The sequence below is a fragment of the Oreochromis aureus genome, linkage group 5, assembly GCF_013358895.1.
Source record: "Oreochromis aureus strain Israel breed Guangdong linkage group 5, ZZ_aureus, whole genome shotgun sequence".
Lineage (NCBI taxonomy): Eukaryota > Metazoa > Chordata > Actinopteri > Cichliformes > Cichlidae > Oreochromis > Oreochromis aureus.
In genome coordinates this window covers 11,594,313-11,619,325 of record NC_052946.1, presented here as the reverse complement: position 1 = coordinate 11,619,325, position 25,013 = coordinate 11,594,313, and the positions used below count along the sequence as shown (strand labels likewise).

General features: G+C 40.6%; 1 protein-coding gene and 6 non-coding genes across 8 annotated transcripts; all 7 read right to left on the bottom strand.

Moving 5' to 3' along the window:
- Positions 1-1,070: 1,070 nt before the first annotated feature.
- eogt (EGF domain-specific O-linked N-acetylglucosamine (GlcNAc) transferase) lies at positions 1,071-24,897 on the bottom strand. Of its 2 annotated transcripts, none has more exons than XM_031752365.2 (16): positions 24,820-24,897; positions 23,254-23,506; positions 22,449-22,549; positions 22,168-22,276; positions 21,832-21,926; positions 21,639-21,743; positions 11,262-11,368; positions 10,338-10,441; positions 9,733-9,825; positions 8,499-8,570; positions 7,594-7,680; positions 3,846-3,914; positions 3,432-3,493; positions 3,167-3,286; positions 2,650-2,752; positions 1,071-2,348 (listed from the first exon to the last, which is right to left on the bottom strand). In XM_031752365.2, the coding sequence occupies exons 2-16, from the start codon at positions 23,455-23,457 to the stop codon at positions 2,202-2,204; spliced, it is 1,578 nt and encodes a 525-aa protein (XP_031608225.1). In that variant the 5' UTR covers positions 23,458-23,506; positions 24,820-24,897; the 3' UTR covers positions 1,071-2,201. The 2 variants fall into 2 exon arrangements, with proteins under 2 accessions (XP_031608225.1, XP_039467756.1); XM_039611822.1 differs by lacking the exon at positions 24,820-24,897 and adding an exon at positions 24,466-24,603.
- On the bottom strand, positions 12,723-12,795 carry trnar-acg. The gene has a single exon. It is a non-coding gene; the product is annotated as a tRNA-Arg (tRNA).
- Positions 12,904-12,976, bottom strand: trnar-acg. The gene has a single exon. It is a non-coding gene; the product is annotated as a tRNA-Arg (tRNA).
- trnar-acg lies at positions 14,828-14,900 on the bottom strand. Its single transcript has one exon. It is a non-coding gene; the product is annotated as a tRNA-Arg (tRNA).
- trnar-acg lies at positions 15,008-15,081 on the bottom strand. Its single transcript has one exon. It is a non-coding gene; the product is annotated as a tRNA-Arg (tRNA).
- trnar-acg lies at positions 16,925-16,998 on the bottom strand. Its single transcript has one exon. It is a non-coding gene; the product is annotated as a tRNA-Arg (tRNA).
- trnar-acg lies at positions 19,031-19,103 on the bottom strand. Its single transcript has one exon. It is a non-coding gene; the product is annotated as a tRNA-Arg (tRNA).
- Positions 24,898-25,013: the final 116 nt, after the last annotated feature.

Here is a 25,013-nt window from a genome sequence, read left to right as displayed (position 1 = left end):
TAGGGAAAGTTTTAAGTACTTGTAACTTTCTGCAGTTTATCTTATTCTCGAAATGGTTTGGGTGATCGAGTGTGCCTTCTCTTCCATTCAGACGATCCATTTTGAATGCGCTTGGGTTTTTGCGCTAAAAAGCATGACTTACTCATCGATTCGCAGCGGTCATGAAGGTTAATGAAAACAGACATCCTGGTTCCTCTGCTTTTGATCCCCCTCTGCATCAAGATTCTTCATTTCTTTACGAGGTCACTGGCAGTAACCCGAGCAGGGCCATAAATAGTGTCCATCCCAGACAGGCCCGGTGTCTGTCAATACTCTGAAAGTTCAGACACAACATCCGAAAAGAACACGCAGAAGAACGACTGCTGACAGCAAACTTGGAATATTGAAGCAAACGCTTTTGAACAAATATTGTCTCCTTGTGACCCACTGGGTATGTTTGTGAATAAATTACTCTCAGTGTCTACACCGTTGAACCAAGTCTGTCAGGAACGATCACACAGCGCAGGCTGACGATTTGGCCTCATGTGTGGTGTTGTACTGCCCCCATGTGGCCACGATCCGTCACGCGGGTACTTCGGGTAGTTTTTGAGGTCATCCAGATTTATTACGGTGACAGTAAAAACTGAACAAGTGCCCTTTTGCGAGGAGCCCTTTCCCTCCTTAGACTTGAACTCAGTAAAATAATGAAACCCACAGCAAAGAGCTGTCTGGCATCAGCAAGAACTGGCAAGACAGAGGCTTTGGTTTTTCCCTCCAAGGTCAGACTTCAAAAGATGATTGATTAAATTAAGATGAATTAAATCTCTGATGCCTAATATGGCCTACATAGACACAAAGATATGCTTCAGCGTTTTTTTTCTAGAATTATTTATTTTAAAATTTAACACAGCTCCTGAATATGAAATTGCCTTGCAAGTCTAGGAAAGCCCCAACCAAGTGTCTGACTCAGTCCAACACAGTCTCATGGATAAATAAAACATCAGGCTCACAGAGGCCAAGAAATATGAAAATTTTCTTGTGATCGCTCAAAATACTCCTGTGGATAGCACCAGACTGCATGCAAATTGTCATTCCAATTCAGACAAATTTATTGTAAAATACAAAACTAACAGCATTCAGAAGTCTCTGGAAAAGGTAACAGATAATAGCAGCACTCTCATTATTTGACCATAACGACGCTGACATTTCCTTTGGTAGAATGCAAAGGAATTTATAATGAAAAAGGCATTGGCATCAAAAGGTATTCAATCAAACCAGCACAACACATTTTTAAATAATAAATGTGACAAATATTAAAGAAAACCAGGTCAAATTTAAATAAAGATCCAGCAGCAAAGAGTAGAGCCGCAAAGCCAGTTAAATATTTTTGCTTTTCATCCTAAAACAATCTTCATCAGTATGTTAAGGTTTACACACGCATACATGATAACATACAACATACGCATACATGTATGCAGCGTTACTGTTCTAAATACTATTCCTGCATTTAAACACACAAACATTAATACTGATACAACAGAAAATACATCATGGCAGTAGGGATGACACATTCTGTCTCTTACCATTTAGACTTTTATGTGTTTGGGATGAGATTGTAACTTAAAACCACATGATTTCAAAATGTCAGACTACAACTGGATGTGAGAATCCAGCGTGTGAATACTGCTCACCGTATTAGACTAGTTTATGCAGGATGTGCGCAGAAATTCTAGCGTGACTGTCAACAACTCTAGAGGCTCCCGTCAACGTGACACTGATCAAATGGGACAAGATGTCGCATGTGAAGGAATGTCGTAACAGCTGCTCATTTGCTAACTCTGGCGACGTGGAATGAAGCAGACGCAGGGAGGTAATGAAGAAGCATAGGACACATCTTATTGCTTTCCAGATGGTTCCACTACACACGCCTAGTCCTTTAACTGATTTGACACTAATAGAGCTAGTGAAAGCCATTCAAACTCGAGCTGTCCGCCATACTGTTTTCATTCATCCAGACCTGTCAATGCAGCAGACAGTAGGTGACAAAAAACCCGCTGCACCACTGTGATTCACTGGTAAATGTGGCAACTTTTCAAGATACCTTAACGATTACTCTGCCAATGTGAAGTTTTTCTTTTCCCATCACAGAAAAAAAGCAGGTTAAAGTTTAGAGTTCTTCAGCAGCCAGATGTCTGCGCCCCCTCGGTCCACTCACAGATGCTCTAGAGTTCATCACGAAGGGCACGGCGCTGCCATTTAGGATGGTGCGTGACATAATCGGCTGCCTCCAGCACAAGGCGCATGAACTCCTCCACATCAAAGGAGTAGTTGGTAAACTTCGGATGGTCCCCAAGGGTGGGATGGTGACCCTGAGAGAAGCATTAGAGAGGATGTGTGAAACACAGAAGCACAGGAGAAACACAACATAAGAGCATAGGCGTGTGTGTTTGTGTTAACAGGCTAACCTCACTGTTACAGGAAGAGGACAAAGACGTATAAGTACGAAATGAAGTCTTTACATTTGTTCTCTTGCACCAATAACTGCACATAATTCAGTGTGCACATGTGAGGATAAGTGTGTGTACACTTATGTTACACAGGTGAGATGAATTACGAAAGCTGCTGCTGGGGTACTGGGAAGCTAATGGCGTATACAGGAGTTTCCCCTACCTTGTCCTGTGGGAGCACTTTGTCCATTTTCTGCCAAGTCACGTATCGAATGCCCCGCAGCCGAGCCAAATCTCGATAGCAGCTCTCATCCTGACAGTTATATCTAGGAGGGACGGATGCAGACACTTTATCTCTTGCTCTCCTCGATCTGCCTCTCTTTCCCTCGTTCTAGCTCAATTTCTCTCTCTCTCTCTTTCTCTATGCACACAGTGCTTCTTCCTTTGTGTCACCCTCCAAAATCTACACCCAACTCTCTCTATGCTTCTACACACACACACACACACACATTTCAAGTAGCTCCTTCGCTGAGGATTGCCAGGTGTGATGAGGGGCTGGTTAATTAGGCAGTATTTCACAGTCATATACCAAGTGGCTGAGGGGTACTTTGGACGGAGCAGGCTGCCAAACAAATTGCTCTCCCCGTGCCTGTGCTCCACCTGGCTTTTACTCACACATACACACAACTATACACACATGCATGTGTATAGCTGACACACAGATGGACAATGTCACTCACAGCTCAAAGATGACAGCCCAGTCAGGGAGGAAGAGGAGGTGGGTGAGACCAGCCCCGTGCATCCCTATAAAGATGTCAGAGTTGTGGGTGATCCTCAGCTGCTCCAGGAAGGGAACATCCCTGAAAGACAGACAATGAGTTACACATCAGTCATTGTGACTGATTCCTTTATTCTTACACACAGCTGTATAACAATGTGTGGTGACCAATGCTGAGCAGCACTGAAAGCTTCCTAGACTCATGTAGCCAGTGCTCTATAACTCACTTGTATTTGTAGTCTACCACATTGACCTCCAGTAAAGGCGCAGTCTTGAGGGCATTTACCAGCTGTAACAACAACAAAAGAACAGGTTCTGTGATCAATGAGACGGCAAACAAATACAGACAGTGATGATATAAATCACAAGCCTTGTTTTTTACTCATACTTTTTATAACAAATAAGATTTTAAATAGGCACTTAACAGAGGTGGGCAGTAAATCGATAGCTGAAGGAGGAGGAGGTGTGAGGGAGTTGTATAAAGTAAAGACAGAAATGTAAAAGAGAGAGAAGATAAAGAGAAAGAAAAAGGAGGACAAGCAGTAAGAGAACAGAGAGTTCTGTGCCGCCTGTCCTGCAGAGTGAAGAACAGGTACAAGGAAGAAAGAGACAAAGAGAAGGGCCAGTGGTGCTGGACTCACCTCCATGTGGTTTAGTATCCTTCTGTATTCTGTGCTGCGTGCGAGCAGGGTGACACGAACACGCCCCTCCTGGAATCAGCAACGCACCCAATAAACAATCAGCCAAGGACAAACAAAAGATAGACAGCTGGGAAAACATGGTGCTCATACAAATTAACGTGCTTACTACGCAGTGGATAATCTCAATAGTCTAAAATCACATTTAGAGTCCAATTTTTAATGTGACAATGAGATTTTTTTTTCTGACATAATCCTATTAGTCCAGACAGCCAGTTTAGGGATATTTCTTTTCCCGGTCTACTACTGCCATCTTGTGATCAGAAAGAGTATTGAGACTTTTGGAGGGGTCAAAATCTGTAACAAACTGAGTTAAACAGTAAGGGCCCTTCATTATCTTAAAATCCAAATAAATGCAGGAAGTTCAAACCAGTGAAATAATCTAAATACAAAAAAACCAAACTACTATACCTCAGTGGTAATTATATATGCAATCAGTACATACACAATTTCTCTTTTTCGAATTCAAATATATTTCAAAGAGTATTGGGGAAAAGCCATTTGAGCAAGACAAGAAGACAGCAAATTATGATGAGGTGAGATAGAAGGAGTGGGATGGCAGTTACAAATGAATAGGACACAATAAAGGAGAGCAGCGTGAGTTTCTGCCTGATGTCATTAATCTAGGGATGAAAGGAAGAGCTGGGAAGAGGATCAGGGCTGGGAAGACCTCTCATTCAGTTGCCAGCCTGCTATCGGCCGTAGCCCCGTGTCTCGCTGAAAAGCCTCTTAGCATATTTCCAGTGAAGAATATGAATACCCAATGAGCTGCTTCACAGGAAGGAAGAAGTTATCGGGCCTTGCTGGTCATAAAGATACAGTCAATCATTACCAGCATGGCACCATAAAGCACTTATGAGGAGGTCTGGAGAGTTATAGATGAAGAATATGAATAAGGAAGTGAGTGCATGGCACTGTCAGTATACAGTTATGCATGTACTCTTTCAGAAAGTACTATATCAGGTTGGGGTGAGGTGGGTGTTGGGGTAGGTGTAGTGTCATTGATGCACTTAGTATCCAATAACCAATCGACTATTGTAGAAGTCAGCATCATGGTTATGTTACACTTACTGCTGATGGCAAATGATGGCAGACTCTCAGTGCAAAAGAGGAGGTGCCATCAAGGCAAACATTTTTAAAGGCATCGATCGTGGACTTTTGCAGAGTCTGGGCCAGATGTTTCTGAATGTTACTTACAGAATATGGAAGAGGAAATTATGTTTCTTTTCCTTATTCCTAAAGACTTCCTATTGAAGTTTATAGTGCACATCCATAATGTAGGTGTAATACTCAACTGCCAAGCATTAAAGCGTCCATGTGTGTAATTTGCTTCTACAAATTATGGGTGCAGCCGAATAGTCAGTTTTGCTTAGGAAGTTTCCCTGGAAGTATTTGTGTGGTAGCCAAAGAAAGAGATGACTACGGTTCTCCAGATACTAAGAAAATTTAGTTACATTGTTTCTTAATTACCTCATTTAGCATAAGCTACAGTGGACTATCCTTAATGAAAGGAGAGACGATAATACCATCCTACTACTTAGAGCAGTGATCAACAAAACACCAGAGGTAGAACAGACCATGTAAATGTTAATTAAAACTGTTTTCCACCTCATGCATTAACTTGATAAATTGTTTTCAATGCTGCAGCGAAATCTGCTTCCTGTTCAGGTGTTGCCTTGAGTGAAGAATATAGGTTGTATTATACTGTATTAAAATAAACCACATTTACGGTTTGCCATAGTTCCGTTTCCATTATTGCAAGCAATTCGAATTATCAGTAAATTAATTTTTACTTCAGGTCAGCTGGGATAGGATGCAGACACCCACCCCCCACCCTGAGTTGGATAATTGATTAATGGAGGGAAATGCATTTCAGCCATCGAAAGCCTTTACAGAAAGGAGGAACTGAATCACTGGGAAAGAAAAGAAAGTATAATGTATTTTCTTTTATAGGCTATATGTTCATTTTCTATAATATAATGTCATATTTTAAGAATAGGACATTATATTATGTACTATATGACCCGCATGAAAAAAACATGGTGAGAACACGTTGAGGTAAAAGTAAAATATGCACTTTGTAGTCCATCTTTTTGAAACTCTAGTTTCAAAATGGCACAGATCTCCCATCATGCTCTTAGGGAGTCGGTAAGTACAGTTGGGATTCTCTAAGCAACATGCTTCTATTTTCCTAAGACCTAGTAAAGTCTTCTTCAAACCTTTCCTTGATTTCATTACATTTTCCACCAAAGTGAGGAAAAAGCAGTTAGAAAAAGAGAGCGATATGAGAGAGACCCTCTTGTATTACAGGGCTATAATCATACAATATGAAAAGCCTTGAGCTAACTGCTGTCAAAAAGAAACAGAATTAGGAAAAGGGTATTCAACTGCAACGTGGAAAAAAACCTGACATTTCCTATCAGAAATTGAATCCAGACTATGGCAGCAAGAGCACCAAATCTTAACCACTAGACCATCAATGAGACTATGGCTGCAGAAGATTCAAGACAATTCTACCGTTGGGCTATTTGCTTCCACATATTCATGTCAACTGTAAAAAAAACAAGAAAAAAATTAAAACTACAGGTCCTTAAAGTACACTGGCCATTTGTAGGCTCTATGACGAACTTTCCAGACCCTTGTCCACAGGTTGTAGCTGTAAGCAAGTAAGTAAATAAAATAAGTAAAGTTTATTTATTAAGTGCTTTTCACAAACAAACAGTGACAAAATACTGTACACAAAAAGAGTAAAAGAAAGAAGAACATTAAGTGCCATGAAAGCTAAGACACAGACAAAGTAAGACACAATAAAATAAGCACTGTCACTAGGGGAAAATGTTAAAATATATGTGCAACAATTTTTGTTCCTATTTGTGCTTTTGTTAGTCTTTAAGCTTAGTAATTCTAACAGAAGACAAAAGCCCCACCCACCTCTCTAGAGAAGTCAAAGATAAAGACTAAACAAACAGACACCAGCCTGAACCTGTGGCAATAAATCCCTCAAAAGGAGACCATCCTTCACTCATAATGTTTTACCTGCTCTTACTGTTAAACTCATAGCCTGATAAGGCATTACCTATTGCATCAGACCTGCTGTTTCTGAAAATGGCTTTACAGAAAAACAAACATTTTAATATAGACATTATAAGATGAGAAAAAAGTGCATTAGCCAAGAAAAAATTGTAAAATACATCCAACTTATGCCTAGTCTTTATTTATTGAATGTATTAGTCAATGTCCCACTGATTACAGTTTAGCCTTTTTAGTGAATGAAACCCATGATGGCAATGAGCAAACCAAAGTAGCTCAGTCAGTACTTTTACCTTACATAGTCCCACAATTTTATTGTGAATACATAGGGTAAGAGGCAGTACTGCTTTCCCTAAAGTCTGCCCAAGAAACAATATCTTAATTGTTAATGCAAACAGTGAGTCCACAGAAGTGGTTGCACACGAGCTTTTAACTGAAAACGTTTTAACTAAAGAAATGTTCAAAGGCTTGATTCAGTAGCAGTATGATCTATGCACAAGAAAGAAACTTCTGAATGCTTTCACAGGTTTTCTATAGTGGTGAAATGCAGCCATAATGTTATTTATGAGAAATGATTTGGTGTTACTGTATGTATATTATATGGTATAACTCGGATACAGGAAAAGTAATTGATGTGTTTCCCTAGAAATGTTGTTCCTACCTGTGGCTTGTCTCGTGTGATGTTGAGTCGATGCAGGATGTGCTGGGAAAATGCCCGAAACATCCCTTCACTGTAGCAGTCTGAGATCTGCCATTAACACAGTACATAAAGAGCCAATTTCAAAAACATTTATAACGTCTATTTTTAACTGTTTAATATCAAATATTGTACTAGAATATGTATGCAGTCATACATAAATACTACTCTGTAATTTGAAATGAAGTAAAAACTAATTGAATCTAGCAATAGCATCACATTACTGCACTGGACTGTGATAAAAAGAAATAATAAAAGAAATATATACTGTATATTACACACACAGGGAAACTGACAGTTGTATAGATATTTGCTTATCTCCCTGGAGTGAGTATCATATGAGATGAGGCATTTCTCAGGTTTTAGAATATCACATACACACCGTTGTACTGCAGCTGTAAATGTGAGCACATGAATATAAACATGATGTGCAGCAGGGGCAATCAAAAGCAGCTTGAGGCTGACCTATCAATATTTCACACCTCAAGGCTGGAACCACAGGACGACACATATTTACGTGGGATCCTCTTTGTAGTAATCTCCTTGGAATTATCATTTAAATAACATAAGCACTTGCTGAGCCTTTGAATATATTACATAAATATTTGACCTAAACTGCATGTTTACGACTACACCAGATATCTTGAATTTAGGAAAGACCTATATATGTATGGAATGTGAGCTAAAAATAGATAGAGACGCAAACAAAGCAGTTTTGAAAATGTAAGACACTGCAGTTTTCATATAGCAAATACATATATGAATCTCAGTAGTTACACTAATTCACACACACACACACACACACACACACACACACACACACACACACACACACACACACACACACACACACGTGGGGGGTAACTTACAAGAGGAGTGTTGTAAAAAAGACCATATCTCATTCTTGGGAGAAGGGAGAAGAAGGCATCTTTGAAGCAAACCTATACACAAATGGGAAGCGATCAAACTGTAACTAACTGATATGGCACAGAAATGATTGTCAAGTTGTAATAACGACATCTACATGCATGCACTGGAGTCTATAACAACACTTCTACTACCATATCGGAAAAACCAAACAATCCCCTGATGGTTTCAACTCTTTCAAAAACAGCACATTGTTTGTGACACTGGAATGATATTAGATCCTGACCAGTAAAGGATTTTTAGGATTGATACCCTTACCAATATTTGGGGATTTAAAAATAACATATTACAATATCGAGGATGTTTTCTTTACCTTTCACACATGATAAACATAAATAGGTTTTCCTAACATGTGTTATTCATAGTTATTTATTTACCTTACCCCTCATGGAACCACTGGTTGTCATGTTTGTAGCATTTCAAATATGTGTGTTGCCAACAAAGATCTTACAGAGTGCCCTCTTGTGGAAAACTATGTCATGTAAACACTCAGAACATAGTTGAAGAGTATTTCTTCCATCTCTTTTTTACTTTTTAAAATTTTCATTTTCGGCCATTACAAATGCAAGTAGTAGTATCGTCCTAAACAAGTTTGAAGTCGACTTTAAAAGAATGATCAACTCAAATTTTTTTCTACGCTCTAGGAAGCACTTCCTTGTGCCATTCTTAAGCAACTTGGCTTGATTTCATTAGTTTAATAAATTAATTCTTTATGAGAATTGTGAGATCAGACTTTGATCTCTGACTAATCGTTCAAAACTTTCATGAGAGCATCCCTCGCACTACCAAAAAAAAAAACAAAACACCAAACAAAAGAAGCACACACATTCAGAGCAAGCCAGGAGTCAAACCCAAGAACATCTGAGTTCATTGTGCCACTGAAACTGAGCAAATGAAAGGTGAGGTCACAATTTGTTATTTGAACAAATTTCAGGGTTGAATTTGAATTTCCAGTCAATTAGTGTATCTCTATGTTAAGCAATTAATAAGTCTGTAGAAGAACTATGTAAATATAGTCCAGTTCAAGTACCAAAGAAAAGGTGGAACATTTATAGTTTGGCCTCAGCAACAGAGGATAATGTCAAAATTATTTTCCAGGACAGCTCTGTAGGTACAGGGCATCTTCTCCAGAACATCTAAAAATACCTGGTTTGCCAGAGTTGTGATTATACCTACTCTTTTTGAGTCAAAAGTCTTCAGATGGATGATGTCATACTCTGAGAAGGCCCTCCACGTTTCACTGAACAGATCTCCATAACCATAAAAACTCTGGGAGAAACATAAAATAGGGAACAAATGTTGATTCAATCAGTGTCACAGCAGAAATAAAAAAAACAAAGCAATAAAATCCAAATTAACTACATTATGCCTCAAGCACCACCAGAGGCAGTCATCTGTTTTTTCTTCTGAAGTTTTGCTTTTATACAAAAATCTATTACCACACTATTATGCGGCAGCCTGCAGCACTGTGCAATTTCTGATGAAAGGTCACTGCTTTCCCTCTTCCTGCCAGTTTTCTCTAAATCTAAAAGAGGCGTTTATAAATTCATGGGGGGGAAAAAGACAACGGGAAAATCCAGCCCTGTGTCTTCTTCTGACAGACAAGTGTGGCATAAACATCTTGGGCATTAAGTGCAGCAAAACAAAGATTTGGAAGGTTATTAACATGTATTTACTTCATTATCCATTATTATTTTCCTTAAACGGAAATAATTAATTAACAAACCCATTGTAGATTAAAACCACCACTGAAACAGCAGTGGCAAGCATCAGGTACCCACCGTGTCCCACATGACAATGTTGATATCTGAGCTGAAGGAGTTATTAATGTGCTGGGAGATGTACAGGTTGATGAAGTCACAGAAATGGTGGTACATGTTCACCCCTGTTACACACACAAATAAAATACATATATATATAAATAATAATAATTATTATATTATACTGTTACACTTTCAGACATTTTTTTTAATTCTCAGATCTCTAAAATGTCATAGAAATGGGATATCACTAATATTGTCATCTCAACTGTGGCCCTGTACAACACCAAAGCTTGTGTTTAGAAGGCACACTCAGAAAGTTGGCCTAAAGAGAGCAAAAATCATGATCAGAGTAAATTAACTGATAGGCTAGTATAAGACAAATAAAGACTATTCTGAGTTGTGACTCATGCAAAGCTGCTCTAGTAGAATTAAAGAATCAAATATGGACATGAGAATAGCTCACAGAGCTTTTACATTTTCACCTTCCTTGTAATCTTCATCTTGGCAATGGCCTATACCTGTTGCCTCTCTACGATGTCTTTGCTATGTAACATCTCCTATTCTATGTTTTCACTACCCTGAACCCCTCATACAACAGTGTTATTTTTGGTAAAGTTCCATCTCACCTTGATTTGGTTTCCTATTCAAGCTGGTAGACACAAGCACAGTGTGCTTGACTGCTCAATGCAAAGTCACATTTAAGGCAGATTGCGAACTATCTATTTTGATTTCTTTAATTTTAAACATCTGATTTTAAACAAAAAATACCATTAGTATTCATTTATGTGGATAAAAACAGAAAAAATGCTGTCAATACATTCCTGCAACATTTAAATGAGGTTTTAAATGCGTCAGTGTCAAGTATAGTAAGAGTAAAAGAATCAAGCTTTCTGTTAAGATTTCAGGGCTTTAATTTGAGTCCAGTAAATCTTTATTACTCACCAGCATCAAGTTTCATGAAAACAGTAGGTTTTTCAACTATTATGTCACAGTAACTATCCTCTATGGGATGAAAGTCCAGATTTGTGTATGTCTGCAGCTCAGCATACCTACAAAAACATCAAACAACTATTGTAAATAGAACAGTAAAAATTATATATGTAATTGGAAAGGCAGGACACAATGAAAAAACATATATTAACACATCAACAACAAAAAAACACAAACAAATTAACACATCAAAACAAATTATTCTTTTATAAGATTCAGTGATGCAGAATAATCTATATCAAAAAACAAACACATGATTTTCTGAGCTGTTGTCACAAGTGTTTACTGTTAACTGCCTGGAGAAAATCATGTTATGCAATGAGCTTAGCTAACTTGAAGAAGCTTCATATAACAGTTCATGGGCATTTATGAAGATTGACAATCAAGTGAAATGAAAAATTCAATGAGAATTAAAACAATACAATTGTAAATTTCCAATGACTGGGAACATACATTAACTATTTATTTCTCTCAAGGCTCATGTAACTGTAAATATGTAAATGTAGTTAGCACTTCTATGAACCTGGAACAATATTTAGTTATTAATTATATAGTTATGTTAATAACAATATTATTTATTTATATTTATAAGCGTATCCATCCGAACATGAAAAACACAACACGCTGCGAGCCAGCCATCAGGTTCACCAGGAAGGATATGAAAAATGACACGCTAGCTATCTTAGTCTGGGAAATTGCTCTCGGAATTCTGTCATCGATCCATATAACTCACATACAGGAGCCATTACCACGAGCAGAAACGTGGGTGCACCATGAATTCCCCAGTTTAACCCATTGTGGCTAACTCTTATAAGGAGGAAGTGGGAAAAAAGACTGCTAAGTCATCCTATCCTCGAACACCACTGGTTCAGATATGTGGATGACGCCTGGGTGAAAGTCAAATTTCAGGATGTAAAACCAATCACAGATTACTTTAAGGTGGTGGAGAAACACATCAGGTTCACCAGGAAGGATATGAAAAATGACACATTAGCTATCTTAGATTGGGAAATTGCCATCAGTAAAAGTGGACATTTGAAAGTCATCGCGTAGTGTAAGCCAACGCAAACAGTACTTAAGGTTTGACTGTCATCATCCACAACCTAGCACAACCTAGATGTCATCAGGACGCTATAAGACAGAGGGAACACCATGAGATTGGCTGCTGTGAGTAAATGTGATAATCCTAGCTGGATATTTGTTAAACCTTGGAAGGCACCCAAAGAACACTACGGGTGAACTGAGCGGGAAGAAGGACGAGCTCTGGCTAAAAGAAAACCTTTGGTGATCCCTTATGTTTTTAGGAGTATGAGAGGAGCTCAGATGCACTGTCTGAAAACGCTGCGCCTCGGTGGTTTTCACCCTCCGAAAGTGACAGCATCGCTCCCAATACACACAAAGGAAGCAGACACTTGAGCCAGCCAGGAGTCGAACCTAGAATCTTCTGATCCGTAGTCAGACGCGTTATCCATTGCGCCTCTGGCCCCACGCCAAGAAACTCGAAAGGTCAGGTGAGCTCAAAGTTTGTTCTCAGACCGAATTTGTACAATATTTAAGCGCATATCCATTCCAACAAGAAAAACAGCACGCGCTGCGAGCCAGCCAGGAGTCGAACCTAGAATCTTCTGATCCGTAGTCAGACGCGTTATCCATTGCGCCACTGGCCCCCCCACGACAGTCCCTGAAAGGTCAGGTGAGGTGAGGTCACACTTTGATCTCCGGCAAAACTCAAAGATAATCCTTCAAAATATTCCAGACAGCAAAATGTCTTGATGCAGGCTCAAAACATCCAGGTAAGGAAATCCCACAATGTTGATTCTGTTTATCTGGATGTAGTGTTTCCAGTTTCCAGGTGAGCACAATCAACTTTGTCGGATTTCCTTACGTGGTTGGTTGAACATCCATCGAGACATTTTGCCTCCCTTTGGCAAGGACTGCCTGAAGCTGCTACGTGAGTATAAGCAGGTGGCATGAAAGATGGCAGTCTACAGGAACCGCTTGAGATTTAGCCTCAGATGTACACAGGCTGGGATTACTCCTAAAAGTCTGCAAATGAGATCATCTGTTTAAGGCCTCCAAGCTACTAAAATCTTCCCAAAGCCACAGAATCAGATGCTAAACCAACTGGTGAGAAAAATTTATTTACCTACCATCTTTTAAAACCAAAAGAGAGCTGGGCCCAAAAACACTTGCAACGCTTCTAGTTGACAAAAACTCTTCAAAGGTAATTGAATTCACTGAGAAGTGAATTCAGTCATACTTTTCATGCTGTCTAACACTGTATAAATAGCCGAAGACCAGGGAGTAGAGGCAGGCTCATCTACTTACTGTGCACAAGACACATTGGCATGCGACAAAGAGGGTCCTCCAAGGCCAGTTAAACAGACACACACCAAGGATGTGGACAAGTGGGTAAAGATTTTGTCTGGAAGCTACAGCAAGTCTCTGTGGTTTGCCTAAGTTGCATAAACGGGAGGTAATTTAAAGACCCATTGTCTGCATGATCAACTGTGCTACATACAATATCTAAAGGCTTTTGGCTTTGGTCCTCAAGCCGTCGGTAGGCAGCTGGAAACGCCATGCTCAGAACACTATGGATTTTATGAACAAGGTCAGCCATATCGTTATGTAGGCAGTTGACACTACAGTCACTAACAATGGTAGAACTCTCTTCAATTGTCTTACAACTACTGAAGAAGTGGTGCTAGTTCGTAAGAGCTTACAGGATGACCCCACCCTCACCAACAGGACCACTCTCAACACCAACAAAGTGTGAGTGTGTGTGTGTGTGTGTGTGTGTGCTCTCGGAATTCTGTCATTGATCCATATAACTCACATACAGGAGCCATTACCACGAGCAGAAACGTGGGTGCACCATGAATTCCCCAGTTTAACCCATTGTGGCTAACTCTTATAAGGAGGAAGTGGGAAAAAAGACTGCTAAGTCATCCTATCCTCGAACACCACTGGTTCAGATATGTGGATGACGCCTGGGTGAAAGTCAAATTTCGGGATGTAAAACCAATCACAGATTACTTTAAGGTGGTGGAGAAACACATCAGGTTCACCAGGAAGGATATGAAAAATGACACATTAGCTATCTTAGATTGGGAAATTGCCATCAGTAAAAGTGGACATTTGAAAGTCATCGCGTAGTGTAAGCCAACGCAAACAGTACTTAAGTTTTGACTGTCATCATCCACAACCTAGCACAACCTAGATGTCATCAGGACGCTATAAGACAGAGGGAACACCATGAGATTGGCTGCTGTGAGTAAATGTGATAATCCTAGCTGGATATTTGTTAAACCTTGGAAGGCACCCAAAGAACACTACGGGTGAACTGAGCGGGAAGAAGGACGAGCTCTGGCTAAAAGAAAACCTTTGGTGATCCCTTATGTTTTTAGGAGTATGAGAGGAGCTCAGATGCACTGTCTGAAAACGCTGCGCCTCGGTGGTTTTCACCCTCCGAAAGTGACAGCATCGCTCCCAATACACACAAAAGGAAGCAGACACTTCGAGCCAGCCAGGAGTCGAACCTAGAATCTTCTGATCCGTAGTCAGACGCGTTATCCATTGCGCCACTGGCCCCACGCCAAGAAACTCAAAAGGTCAGGTGAGCTCAAAGTTTGTTCTCAGACCGAATTTGTACAATATTTAAGCGCATATCCATTCCAACAAGAAAAACAGCAGCGCCATGCAGCCAGCCAGGAGTCGAACCTAGAATCTTCTGATCCGTAGTCAGACGCGTTATCCATTGCGCCACTGGCCCCCCCACGACAGTCCCTGAAAGGTCAGGTGAGGTGAGGTCACACTTTGATCACCGGCAAAACTCAAAGATAATCCTTCAAAATATTCCAGACAGCAAAATGTCTTGATGCAGGCTCAAAACATCCAGGTAAGGAAATCCCACAATGTTGATTCTGTTTATCTGGATGTAGTGTTTCCAGTTTCCAGGTGAGCACAATCAACTTTGTCGGATTTCCTTACGTGGTTGGTTGAACATCCATCGAGACATTTTGCCTCCCTTGGCAAGGACTGCCTGAAGCTGCTACGTGAGTATAAGCAGGTGGCATGAAAGATGGCAGTCTACAGGAACCGCTTGAGATTTAGCCTCAGATGTACACAGGCTGGGATTACTCCTAAAAGTCTGCAAATGAGATCATCTGTTTAAGGCCTCCAAGCTACTAAAATCTTCCCAAAGCCACAGAATCAGATGCTAAACCAACTGGTGAGAAAAATTTATTTACCTACCATCTTTTAAAACCAAAAGAGGAGCTGGGCCCAAAAACACTTGCAACGCTTCTAGTTGACAAAAACTCTTCAAAGGTAATTGAATTCACTGAGAAGTGAATTCAGTCATACTTTTCATGCTGTCTAACACTGCATAAATAGCCAAGACCAGGGGTAGAGGCAGGCTCATCTACTTACTGTGCACAAGACACATTGGCATGCGACAAAGAGGGTCCTCCAAGGCCAGTTAAACAGACACACACCAAGGATGTGGACAAGTGGGTAAAGATTTTGTCTGGAAGCTACAGCAAGTCTCTGTGGTTTGCCTAAGTTGCATAAACGGAGGTAATTTAAAGACCCATTGTCTGCATGATCAACTGTGCTACATACAATATCTAAAGGCTTTTGGCTTTGGTCCTCAAGCCGTCGGTGAGCAGCTGGAAACGCCATGCTCAGAACACTATGGATTTTATGAACAAGGTCAGCCATATCGTTATGTAGGCAGTTGACACTACAGTCACTTACAATGGTAGAACTCTCTTCAATTGTCTTACAACTACTGAAGAAGTGGTGCTAGTTAAGTAAGAGCTTACAGGATGACCCCACCCTCACCAACAGGACCACTCTCAACACCAACAAAGTGTGAGTGTGTGTGTGTGTGTGTGTGTGTCTCGAATTCTGTCATTGATCCATATAACTCACATACAGGAGCCATTACCACGAGCAGAAACGTGGGTGCACCATGAATTCCCCAGTTTAACCCATTGTGGCTAACTCTTATAAGGAGGAAGTGGGAAAAAAGACTGCTAAGTCATCCTATCCTCGAACACCACTGGTTCAGATATGTGGATGACGCCTGGGTGAAAGTCAAATTTCGGGATGTAAAACCAATCACAGATTACTTTAAGGTGGTGGAGAAACACATCAGGTTCACCAGGAAGGATATGAAAAATGACACATTAGCTATCTTAGATTGGGAAATTGCCATCAGTAAAAGTGGACATTTGAAAGTCATCGCGTGGTGTAAGCCAGCATAAACAGTACTTAAGGTTTGACTGTCATCATCCACAACCTAGCACAACCTAGATGTCATCAGGACGCTATAAGACAGAGGGAACACCATGAGATTGGCTGCTGTGAGTAAATGTGATAATCCTAGCTGGATATTTGTTAAACCTTGGAAGGCACCCAAAGAACACTACGGGTGAACTGAGCGGGAAGAAGGACGAGCTCTGGCTAAAAGAAAACCTTTGGTGATCCCTTATGTTTTTAGGAGTATGAGAGGAGCTCAGATGCACTGTCTGAAAACGCTGCGCCTCGGTGGTTTTCACCCTCCGAAAGTGACAGCATCGCTCCCAATACACACAAAGGAAGCAGACACTTGAGCCAGCCAGGAGTCGAACCTAGAATCTTCTGATCCGTAGTCAGATCGCGTTATCCATTGCGCCACTGGCCCCACGCCAAGAAACTCAAAAGGTCAGGTGAGCTCAAAGTTTGTTCTCAGACCGAATTTGTACAATATTTAAGCGCATATCCATTCCAACAAGAAAAACAGCACGTGCTGCGAGCCAGCCAGGAGTCGAAGGTAGAATCTTCTGATCCGTAGTCAGACGCGTTATCCATTGCGCCACTGGCCCCCGCACGACAGTCCCTGAAAGGTCAGGTGAGATGAGGTCACACTTTGATCGCCGGCAAAACTCAAAGATAATCCTTCAAAATATTCCAGACAGCAAAATGTCTTGATGCAGGCTCAAAACATCCAGGTAAGGAAATCCCACAATGTTGATTCTGTTTATCTGGATGTAGTGTTTCAGTTTCAGGTGAGCACAATCAACTTTGTCGGATTTCCTTACGTGGTTGGTTGAACATCCATCGAGACATTTTGCCTCCCTTGGCAAGGACTGCCTGAAGCTGCTACGTGAGTATAAGCAGGTGGCATGAAAGATGGCAGTCTACAGGAACCGCTTGAGATTTAGCCTCAGATGTACACAGGCTGGGATTACTCCTAAAGTCTGCAAATGAGATCATCTGTTTAAGGCCTCCAAGCTACTAAAATCTTCCCAAAGCCACAGAATCAGATGCTAAACCAACTGGTGAGAAAAATTTATTTACCTACCATCTTTTAAAACCAAAAGAGGAGCTGGGCCCAAAAACACTTGCAACGCTTCTAGTTGACAAAAACTCTTCAAAGGTAATTGAATTCACTGAGAAGTGAATTCAGTCATACTTTTCATGCTGTCTAACACTGCATAAATAGCCGAAGACCAGGGAGTAGAGGCAGGCTCATCTACTTACTGTGCACAAGACACATTGGCATGCGACAAAGAGGGTCCTCCAAGGCCAGTTAAACAGACACACACCAAGGATGTGGACAAGTGGGTAAAGATTTTGTCTGGAAGCTACAGCAAGTCTCTGTGGTTTGCCTAAGTTGCATAAACGGGAGGTAATTTAAAGACCCATTGTCTGCATGATCAACTGTGCTACATACAATATCTAAAGGCTTTTGGCTTTGGTCCTCAAGCCGTCGGTAGGCAGCTGGAAACGCCATGCTCAGAACACTATGGATTTTATGAACAAGGTCAGCCATATCATTATGTAGGCAGTTGACACTACGGTCGCTTACAATGGTAGAACTCTCTTCAATTGTCTTACAACTACTGAAGAAGTGGTGCTAGTTCGTAAGAGCTTACAGGATGACCCCACCCTCACCAACAGGACCACTCTCAACACCAACAAAGTGTGAGTGTGTGTGTGTGTGTGTGTGTGTGTGTGCTCTCGGAATTCTGTCATCGATCCATATAACTCACATACAGGAGCCATTACCACGAGCAGAAACGTGGGTGCACCATGAATTCCCCAGTTTAACCCATTGTGGCTAACTGTTATAAGGAGGAAGTGGGAAAAAAGACTGCTAAGTCATCCTATCCTCGAACACCACTGGTTCAGATATGTGGATGACGCCTGGGTGAAAGTCAAATTTCGGGATGTAAAACCAATCACAGATTACTTTAAGGTGGTGGAGAAACGCATCAGGTTCACCAGGAAGGATATGAAAAATGACACATTAGCTATCTTAGATTGGGAAATTGCCATCAGTAAAAGTGGACATTTGAAAGTCATCGCGTAGTGTAAGCCAACGCAAACAGTACTTAAGGTTTGACTGTCATCATCCACAACCTAGCACAACCTAGATGTCATCAGGACGCTATAAGACAGAGGGAACACCATGAGATTGGCTGCTGTGAGTAAATGTGATAATCCTAGCTGGATATTTGTTAAACCTTGGAAGGCACCCAAAGAACACTACGGGTGAACTGAGCGGGAAGAAGGACGAGCTCTGGCTAAAGAAAACCTTTGGTGATCCCTTATGTTTTAGGGAGTATGAGAGGAGCTCAGATGCACTGTCTGAAAACGCTGCGCCTCGGTGGTTTTCACCCTCCGAAAGTGACAGCATCGCTCCAAATACACACAAAAGGAAGCAGACACTTCGAGCCAGCCAGGAGTCGAACCTAGAATCTTCTGATCCGTAGTCAGACGCGTTATCCATTGCGCCACTGGCCCCACGCCAAGAAACTCAAAAGGTCAGGTGAGCTCAAAGTTTGTTCTCAGACCGAATTTGTACAGTATTTAAGAGCATATCCATTCCAACAAGAAAAACAGCATGCGCTGCGAGCCAGCCAGGAATCGAACCTAGAATTTTCTGATCCGTAGTCAAACGCTTTATCCATTGCGCCACAGATTTTGTCTGGAACCTATAGCAAGTCTCTGTGGACGTCTGGCGACAATGTAATCCACTATCTAAAGAGTACACTTTCCACTCTAACCCTCACTTGTCAGCATCTCGTATAGATTATATTTTTATGTCCAAGTGTATTAGTCAGTTAGTTCAGCAGGTAAATATTGGTCATATAGGTCTCTCTGACCATGCTCCTGTGGTCCTAACCATTCAACCCATGAGACATATTGAGCGCTCCATGTCTTGGAAGATGAGCACACTGTCCCTTTTGGATGAGAAATGTATACATTTCATAACAGAGCAAACAACATTATTTTTAGAAATAAATGATAAAGAGGAGATAGACCCGAGAACTTTATGGGATAGTTATAAGGCTTACATGAGAGGGATGATTATTTCATACACAAGTCTTAAAAGAAAACAACGATTAACAAGGCAGTTAGAGATCGAGAATAATATAAAAAAGCTGGAGAAACAATATTATGTAACAAAATCAGCTGAAACATTAAGTGGGCTTAATATTGCCAGGACATCCTTGCGTAATTTGATAATGCAAAAGGATGAAAGAGATGTCCTTTTTGCCAGACAACAGCTTTTTGAATCAGCTAATAAGCCTAACCGCTTTCTGGCTCGTCTTACGAGCAATACTCCATCAAGTTCTTTTATCACTGCTATTGTGGATGTGAATGGCAAAAGGTAAGTAGGAAACCGTCAGATTAATGGGTGCTTTAGAGAATTCTATACAAATTTATACCAGACTGAGATGGACATAACAACGCTTAACTCGGGCTTTTTCCTAAATGACTTAGTATTCCCTCAGCTCTCTGAAGATCAGGTTAGCCTGCTAAAGTCACCCATAACATTGATGGAGGTGGATAAAGCTATATCTGCACTCCAGTCAGAAAAATGTCCTGGGGCAGATGGCATCCCAGTAGAATTTTTTAAGGTGATGAAAGTGAAGTTAAATAGTTTATTTTAAGGGTTTTTAATAAAGCTTGTGAAAGCATAACCCGCTGATATATAATGCTTTGTGGACGTGGGGAAAACTGAGAAAACTTTTTAACAGTAGTCTCCCGTTTAATATTTTGTCAACACTTATAAATAATCCAGACCTTCTGCTGCAAAACATGGGGTCGAGCTTTGTGGGATGGCATAAAGTAGGTGTAAAGAGGTTTTATGACCTCTTTAAACATGGTGAGTTTAAATCATTCGAATCCCTGAAGTCCCAGTATTCTATGTCAAATACTGAGTTTTATAAGTATTTGCAATTGAGACATTATGTGTTAAAGAATGCTAAATCATTACAAATCTCAACAGCCTCTTTTCGGTTGGAGGAATTTCTTCTGGATAATAGAGAGCATAAACATTTTATATCAAAGTTTTATTCAGAGATTTATGCCCTAATTGTGGACAAATTGGCATGGTTGAGGAAATCTTGGGGGACGTTGCTTAAATGTGAAATAGATATACAGGCATGGGACAAAATCCTGCTCCTTCCATCTAAAATCTCTGTTTGTAACCGATTTAAAGAACTGCAGTACAAAATTTTGTACTATGTGTATAGTTCTCCGTGTATTTATAGTAAGTATAATATGGGAACATCTCCGAATTGTCTCAAGTGTAAGGCCAGAGTGGGCACTAGATTCCATTGCTTGTGGGAATGTGCTATTATTCAGTCAATTTGGAAAGAGGTCTGCGCCAATATTAGTACAGCCATTGGTCATCAGGTGACAGAAAACACATTAATGTGTTTATTGGGATATATTCCTGTCTCACTGGTACAACATGAGCATGTAATTCAGTCACTGTTAATGTTGGCCAGGAAAAGCATTATGTTGAGATGGGTGGGGGTTGAGCCTCCCTCCATTTCTCTATGGAAGTCGCTCATCATTGATGTTATGACTCTGATCAGGCTGGGACATTATATTGATGGGAGCTCCCGAATTTTTGTGGACAAATGGAAGAAACCACTGGAAGCTGGGAGTAACCTGTAAACTGGATTCTAATGGACAACAATTATGGACATAAATTATCACAAGTTCTCTGTGGACTCTGGAGAAGGTGTAATATTCTTGTGCTGTGCAGTGTTACTATTTTGGATGTGAACCAGTCTTGTATTTGTTGGGGGAAAAAAGTTACATAAAAGTCTTAAAAAAAAAAATTGTGGGTGTGTTTCAGCACTTGATATTGTGTTTTATATTCGTAAATCAAGGAAGTCCGTGGGACAAACATCCAGCTTTCTTTTGTTAACAGTGGCTCCGGAAGATTATTAACACAAGCTCAAGATTTCAACAGAAGCCATTCATTGTAGTTTGATAACTAAGTGTATGATTCATGTGAATGTATGTGTCCTGCCTCACCAAGACTGCAAGGGGCTTTTGTGGTCCCCCTCTCCAACAAGTGCTTCCTTGTTGAGTTTGCAGTGTCCACCAATCTCTCCTGCCTGAATGAAGTCCTCTTTGTACCTGCAGCATAAACACGGTTGACTTTCAAAGCATACTCATTGATGTTTAAAGAAAATAAAAATAAAAACTGTATTTCAATTGCACTGACCTCTCATGACTTCTGCGTGGCTTTCGTAAGTCCAGGTAAAGATTTGTAGCCTTGCAGAATCTAGTGTAACTACAACACTTTAATGAGGAGTCCCCCTTGGAAAAAAAATGCAAATTCATAAATATTTAGTACTCAGGTGACCAGCAAAGTGTGGACCTTAAAGGCCATGAGAGTGGTCTCTTTACTAGATTCTCTCTACACCACTGCTTTTGAACTTGAAATTATTTTGGGCTCATTGTCTGTGGACTCCTGTTGAATGCTACATCTATTTCTACCTGTTGTTCCTTCCTGTTGACTCACAAGGCGTGTGGGAACTAAGGAAATGAGCAGACTTACTGGCTGAGTAGCCTTGCAGAGTGTTTTGAGCTCAGAGAGGCGCTCTTTGACGTAGCCGAAATCAGCCTGCTTCCAGAAAAGTTCCTGGGCGGCATCCAGTGAACGGGCCCTGACAGATTCAGGCAAATCAGCAAAAGCACAACCATTACACCATCGATGACGCACACTTTGCATGAAACCACTTTTACTGTGGAAAATTACATACACTGCAACTCAGTAAATCCAACATTTCTTAATTGAAAAATCACAACAATAACTGTTAATTTCACTGAATATAGTACCATCCAGAGTCAGCTTTGGTGCAGATAGGATAGCTGAAGCGTTTCTCTGGATCACAGTTCTTCTCATAACCCCAACAAAAAGACAGATCCTGGAGTGCATCCTGTTGTAAAAATACAAATTAATATAAGCAGTGTTGTGTGTGTATGTAGGAGAGAGAGGGCGTGAGAGCTAAAGAAATAAAGAAAAGTTACATTAAATCTTATCTTTCTTTTAGAAAATCCATTAGAAACAGAATGTAATATGCAATGTGAAAGACACAGCAGTGGTGATGGATTATCTGCTAATCCATTTAATGACCTAACTAAGCTGATGCAAAATCTGTCTAGAAGCAATGGCCCCAGGCACTTAGTTGTGCAGTTATTTTGAAGCATTACCGGAATTAACTTTATTCACTTAAGTCTTACAAAAACCACGTAGAAAGTTTGCAGTTTCACCAAAATAAGATTTTAACAAGCTTTTAATTCAGCTGCTGCTATTTAGAGCAGTCTCTCTCTCTTGTAAAGAAGCACAGACAAAGCAAAATAAACTGTTAAGTATCTTCTTTCTGGGTTCAGGAAAGCAATATCCATTAATAAGCAAACCAATGCACAGAAATCCAGTATTTTAAAATTGCTACTGTGTGAATCACAACGAAATAGCTCGCATGATGCCTATACTAACAGGTTCAACACTCACAGGCAAAATAATTAATTAACCATTTTCATGTGAGTCATAAGTTAACAAGGTTACCTGTTGTATTTTTTTATTCTGAAAGTAAAGCACAAAAAGGAACAAACATTAACTCCAACCAAGATCATATCTTACTTTAAAAGGGCAGAGCGGATCCAGGCGGCATCGCTTGGCGACCCTCTTATTGTTGTTCAAGAAATAGGGTACGTGCTCTGGTGGCAGGGAGATCCTGCTGTAGTTGAGAGGTGGTGTTGGTGGTTTGTGGTGTGGGTTTTCAGGCGTCTCAGTGGTTACCACAATGGGTGAAAAAACTATGCTCAGTGCTACCAGGAGCAGCATAGTCAGAATTACACAGACATGCGAAATAGATGCTTCCCTTCACCGCACACTGTGAAGAGGCAAGAGGCAGAGAAACAGACTCAGACTTGCAATGGGTAAAACTTAACACTGGAGTAGACAAGCATGTGGGTACAAGCAAGTGCATGGGAGTGTAGCTCCGGGCAGATTTAAGCTTCACAAAAGGAAACGTTTTTTTGTTTTTTGTTAGTGCTGGTGACCTTTTTCCATTAGCAATCACAACTGAGGTTGCAGGGCCAAATGAGAACTATTCACTGCTAATAATGTGACCTAATATGCAGGTAGCCAGTGCAGTACCTGGTATTACACAACAGCCAAATTTACATGATCAATGCTATTTTGTTAAAAGTATGCATGTTCTTGCACAGCCTGGAGCCAATTATATTCTTCATCCCAATACCACTGACTGATGATTGAACATTACAGTGTGACCTTTCTTAAAGCAGATGCCACATTGTGCTGTATAACAAATGGCTCCCACACAATTTCACATTCAAAGGAAGGGAGGGAAACGAGGAAACTGCCTTATGCTGCACATTCGGTAACAATAGGTGGTGAAGGTTAACGTTATCGGTCATTAATTACATATTCTCCTGGTGATAACGTTTGATACAGTTAGGTAAAGGTTAAATGTGTGTGACGTTAAGGCTGTGGTACTGATGTAACTGGAGACATGAAATTAAGAGCGCTACATCAAAGCACCGACTCGACACATATTCATCAAACTCAGTAATACCTGTGGAACACAAGTCTAAAACACGTCACCGAAGAATTTTATCTATTTTTTACGATTACGATTATGGTTAGGTATATTTTAACTCTTTAAAAGCAGGGTTTTTTTAAAAGCTCTTGCGAAATCTGGCTTCATTTCCTCGAGTTTCTGACGTGCAGGAGCTCTCCAAACGCATGCAAACTTCGTTTTTAGAGTGCTTAATTAATTCTTAAGTTTTAGCTAGCTTCCGGCCAATTAGCAAGTTAACTAAACTTTACCTCTACGTCGCGACCCTCAACAGTGACCTAACGGGCACGTGAGATGAGATTGAGGAGCTGTTGTGATTATAACGCATTACTTAAACGTTTCTTCGTCTGCGGAAAATACGAACTGAGGCTACCCGGTGTCTGAAGTATACTATGCAGAGGCTAACATCTAGCCTATAAGTTCTTGACGAAGACAAGGAGCCCCCTTAACGTTAATTTTAAGCTACACTTAAGATGCAGGACAAGAAAATGGGCAAGAAGAAATGTTTTTACATTTCCGAGAAACAAAACCTTTAAAAGAAACGAGACCCTTATCAGTGGTTGCCTGTGAAAGATTGCTATAAGTTTATATGAGAAACAGTTTACCTGAATGCAGTCTGCTTTCCCCAGATTGAAGCGATGCAGTGACCGGCGGTCGCCATAACACCGGAAACCTTACACCGGCATGTAATACGAACATTCGGCCATAGGGTGGCGCCGTCCACCACAGTTTTCTGATAGTAAACGGCACTATAACGCTCTCCACACTCCACACTATTACAATATACATCATTCAGTTT

Coding starts and splice junctions, on each gene's coding strand:
- eogt (XM_031752365.2), bottom strand. CDS start 23,457: ATGCTGCTCCTGGTAGCACTGAGCATAGTTTTTTCACCCATTGTGGTA. Junction 22,277..22,448: donor ACCAAAGCTGACTCTGGATG/GTACTATATTCA, acceptor TGAATCTGTCAG/GGCCCGTTCACTGGATGCCG. Junction 7,681..8,498: donor TTTTTTACAACACTCCTCTT/GTAAGTTACCCC, acceptor TGTTAATGGCAG/ATCTCAGACTGCTACAGTGA.